The 4,234-nt window shown below is 36.9% G+C and overlaps 1 protein-coding gene across 1 annotated transcript; it reads right to left on the bottom strand.

Moving 5' to 3' along the window:
* Window positions 1-1,674: 1,674 nt before the first annotated feature.
* LOC139309659 (ovomucoid-like) lies at window positions 1,675-3,610 on the bottom strand. The gene is made up of 4 exons (XM_070933811.1): window positions 3,556-3,610; window positions 2,886-2,914; window positions 2,278-2,387; window positions 1,675-1,720 (listed from the first exon to the last, which is right to left on the bottom strand). The coding sequence occupies exons 1-4, from the start codon at window positions 3,608-3,610 to the stop codon at window positions 1,675-1,677; spliced, it is 240 nt and encodes a 79-aa protein (XP_070789912.1).
* Between the last annotated feature and the right edge of the window lie 624 nt (window positions 3,611-4,234).

Here is a 4,234-nt window from a genome sequence, read left to right as displayed (position 1 = left end):
TATGATGACTCTCAGCTGACAAACAAATGACCAAGCAACATTGCTTTCCCTTTGCTTCCCTTACTGCTGGAAAAGAGCATTTTCATAAGGAGGGAGAGGGAGCCTAGACCCTGGCAAACTGCAGAAGGCAGTTTGGCACACAGAAGCTCCTCAGTCATAATTTATAATTATATTTTGTGTAATTCCTGCAGATACCCAGATGCAAGTTACAAAGCTGTCCAATGACATATAAACTGAAAGGAAGGAAGAAGGAACCAGGTTTTATTTTCACACTCTCCTTCCCTACGGTATTCTCATGTGTCCAAAACTAAAGCAGGCAACCAGGATTAGAATGGAAGGGAACTTAAATCAAGAGCTAAACCTAAAGTGGTGGAACCTAATTTCTCTTCTCCTCAAAACTGTCTGAATTCTCTCATAGAAAGAACCATCTTAACCCTTGCTCCAGTACTTCTTAAACACTGAAGCAGAATTTATCAAGATATGTCATTCACTGACTAGTCTGCAGTGTTGTATTTAGCAAAGCAATAATATGGGAATATAGAGAAAGGACCATGTGAGATTAACATTTTCAACGTGGGCCTGCATTGATGACGCATAAAATGCATAAAATGGAGACTGAGTTGTTTGATCTTTATAAAGAAAAAAAGAAAATGTCACACTTTCTGCTTGCAAACTTTGTGCCAATGCATGCAGTTGTGCTCCCACTTTAAAGATAGCTCTCATCAAATGTGCATTCATTTTCAGAAGGAGAATACATGATTTGGCTCTCATGTGAGGAAATGATGGAGAAATCTCATATTTGAATACTTCTGAATGGGAAACAGTCGCTGCATATAGATGTTTGAGAGATTACTAAGAAGGTTGTACCTTGAGGGAATGTACTCTGCAAAGTGCTGTTTCTGTCATGAGGTAAATTCACTTGATTTTTTTGTTATATTAGTAATGAACTGATTGCAAAATCTATAAATGTACATTTTAAAAATATTTTTTGCTTTTATTTATTTAAAATAATAACAGAGGAACAAAAACAAAAGGTACAAAACACAATCTTTATCCAATAGGGCACAGGTGTCAAACTCAATTGCATCATGGGCCAGATCGTGACGTATTGTGACAAGTTTTTTGCCTTTGTGTTCTGGGGTGGGAATGGCCTACATGTGACATATCCAGCCTGCAGGCTGCCAGGCCTACAATAGGGTATCTCTAATGTTATTGTGCATTATAAAATATAATAAAACTAATAATGGTTAAAGCATCAGGCTAGAAGTCCGGAGACTCTGAATTATAATCCTGTTTAGGCTTGAAGCCAGCTGGGTGACCTTGGGCCACTCACTCTCTCTCAATCCTAGGAAGGAGGCAAGGGCAAACCATTTCTAGAAAAATAAACAAGTCAAGAAGACTTCAGGGATTTGTCAAGCTAGCTACCAGGAATCAACACAGATCCAAATAAACAAGAACAACAGAAATGTAGGATGATACACCGCTTCCAAAAGTAGACTCATGGCGAGATAATGCTTTGTTTTGTTTATTGATAAATCAACAAAAGACATTTAAAGGTGTACAGAGCAAAAGAAGAGGAAAAAGCAGTTTTTTTGTGGGGTTGTTAATGAGCAACGCAGGGAGATTGTGGGATATTCTTTAGAGAATGTGTCTTCATCTTCTGCATTTCAGATTTCAACATTGTCCGAAATATCTCAGCTGAAGTTTTCTACCACTTTTACTGATGGGAAAACAGCCAAAAAATAAAAATAAGAACCAGAGAAGTCTATTCACCATTATGGCCCAGTCAACTAAAAGACAATATTAATTAGCAATTTTACTTGAGAGCCCTGGTGGCATAATGGTTAGAATGCAGCATTGCAGGCTGACTCTGCTCACTGCCAGGAGTTTGATCCTGACCGGCTCAGCCTTTCATTCTTCTGAGGCCAGTAAAATTAGGAGCCAGATTGTGGAGGGCAATATGCTGACTCTGTAAACTGCTTATATAGGGCTGTAAAGCACAGTGAAGTGGTATGTATGTCTGAGTACTATTGCTATTGCTACTTGGAAAATCCTGAAAGGGGCAAGCTGGCTCTGCTTCCCTTACCTCCTAAAATTGGTGAAATATTCTCCGTGGCACCACTACAAATCTATATTTGACAGAATTTTTGAATGAATATTCACAGTCTACTTGAAAGGAGGATGAGTTTTAACACCTTTTTTTTAAATCTTAGAAATCCAGGGTTGCCTATACAGATGATCTCTTCTCCAGTTGCACAGAGTCCACACTATACTTACATATACGCATTGCAGAAATAACACTGGTTGTCATACGTTTTGCCATCAGAGCCACAGTGGGCTTGATACTCCTCGGTGCACCTATCTTTTGGGTATCCCTTGCAATAATCCTATGGGGGAAAGCAAATGGTTTAATTTATAGGGCTAACCTATTCTATTTCTCAAGGAGACAGGATCACAGAACCTATTAATCTGATCTGAACATTTAATCAGGGACAAGTTTATTATCTATTATTATCCTGCCAAACAACAATTCCTTCTTCTAAAGGTAAGAAAGTACAATCCCAGAAGGTTAGTTCCTGTTCCCAAAATGGCCATCCCTCATCTGTGATGCTGGAGTATGGATCCTTTCTTTTTATTATAACTCATATCTTATAGTATTTATACAACTGTTCATATTAAAAAAAAATTAAGAAAAAATTCTTTGTCTTATTCTGTCTATTTATGATTCATAATTTTACCTAAATAATTTTTGCATTCTAAAAGTTAGACATTACTCTATATAATTACAAAGAATTAAACTGTAAATAGATTTTCCTAAGAATAATCTGTCATCGCTTCTGATTGCTGAAGAGGATTTCATGTAATAATCATACACTGGTACTTACCCGGGGATCAACTTTTTGAGAAGCAATATCTGGAACAAAAAAAAAAATACAAGACCTAAATATAAATAAATATTTGAAAGAAGTTTATATTTTCTCATTCCTTTTTGTCTTTAATTTATTTATGTGTTTGTAGCTTGTCCCTTCCTCTCCCTTCCAATTGATCATTGACTAGCTGTAAGAAAATGAAAAAAATCAGTAGAAATTCAGTAATAACTGGCAGTAGCAATAATGGCGCCAGGATATCATAAAGTAGATCCACAACAGAGCTAAGTAGACACCATTGTTGTTGATTTCATTAGAGGTTACAGTTACATTAGACATGAAAGTTCTACTTTATTTCTACTACAGGAAACAATTGTTTACCCATTGCCTTCCTCAGTGTCCATTCAAAGTTACAATTGTGTGAAAATAACTTTGTGACCAATACTCTCATTGATAACCTTCACAGCATCTCCTGATCAAATTATCACCATTTCAGTCAATCTGTATTGTCCTACACCTCACAAACATCAGGGAATACCTCAGGCTATTTCAATATCATACTCCAGGTTCCCTGCCTTGAGCATGGTAATAGCTGCCCCTGCAACCACATTCTTTTTCATGTTATTAGACAATTGAATGCCTCCAAATTTCCCAAAATGAAGATATTGGAATAGGAAATTGAATTTACCAGAATACAAGAAGAACACCAACAGAGCAAGCAGCAGAAAACTTCCTTGCTTCATGATCGTGTTATGAGTTTGGTTGAAACAGGCCTCTTTGGAGCAAATACTGATGGTTAAGCCTCAAAACTCTCCCATGTCTTATATATATGTATCTCTGCTTCCTTAGTGATGTAATATCTCCATCTCAATGCAATCACATGTGAAAATGTGAAATCACTGAAGTATGGGGAAAGCTGCATCGATGTAAAAAGATCTATCTAGCCAAATCATCCAGGAAGCCAGAAACATTTGTCATCCCAAAATTAAGGACTAACCAGAAATACAGGCTATTATCTTGATCATGGCCACTCTAACCTGAATGGTGTTGAGATCTAGTTTGTAGCCTCCAACTCTTCTTTTTCCTCATCTCCGCCAACTTCTGCTCAATGGATATTGGTTTAATACATTTTTAAAAAGTGTTCTTGTGAAACAAGTTTCTAGTAATGAAAAAAGTGTGGCAAATGCATTAGCTTAAATAATGTTTAAAAAAAATCTCTGAATGATTTCTTAACATCTCTTGACAAAGTAGCTGAGGTATGAAATTTGGAGCACTTAGACTTAAACTTTGAATCTGCAAAACCTCTTTTGAGCGCCGTCACTCATTTTAACGGGGAGCCTATTAGAAAGATGGGCAGATGGCACTCT

The sequence above is a fragment of the Pituophis catenifer genome, unplaced genomic scaffold (assembly GCF_029215685.1).
Source record: "Pituophis catenifer annectens isolate HBS135680 unplaced genomic scaffold, rPitCat1.0.hap2 SCAF_2, whole genome shotgun sequence".
Taxonomy (NCBI): Eukaryota; Metazoa; Chordata; class Lepidosauria; order Squamata; family Colubridae; genus Pituophis; species Pituophis catenifer.
The sequence above is the reverse complement of the archived record's forward strand: the minus strand, read 5'-3'. Positions and strand labels throughout refer to the sequence as shown.

Excerpts from the sequence above, each read along its gene's own strand:
- LOC139309659 (XM_070933811.1), bottom strand. The coding sequence starts at position 3,610 with ATGAAGCAAGGAAGTTTTCTGCTGCTTGCTCTGTTGGTGTTCTTCTTG. Across the intron at positions 2,915-3,555 it reads GGTGTTCTTCTTGTATTCTG|ATATTGCTTCTCAAAAAGTT; the intron begins GTAAATTCAATT and ends TTTTTGTTCCAG. Across the intron at positions 1,721-2,277 it reads TATTTCTGCAATGCGTATAT|TAAAAGTGGTAGAAAACTTC; the intron begins GTAAGTATAGTG and ends TTTTCCCATCAG.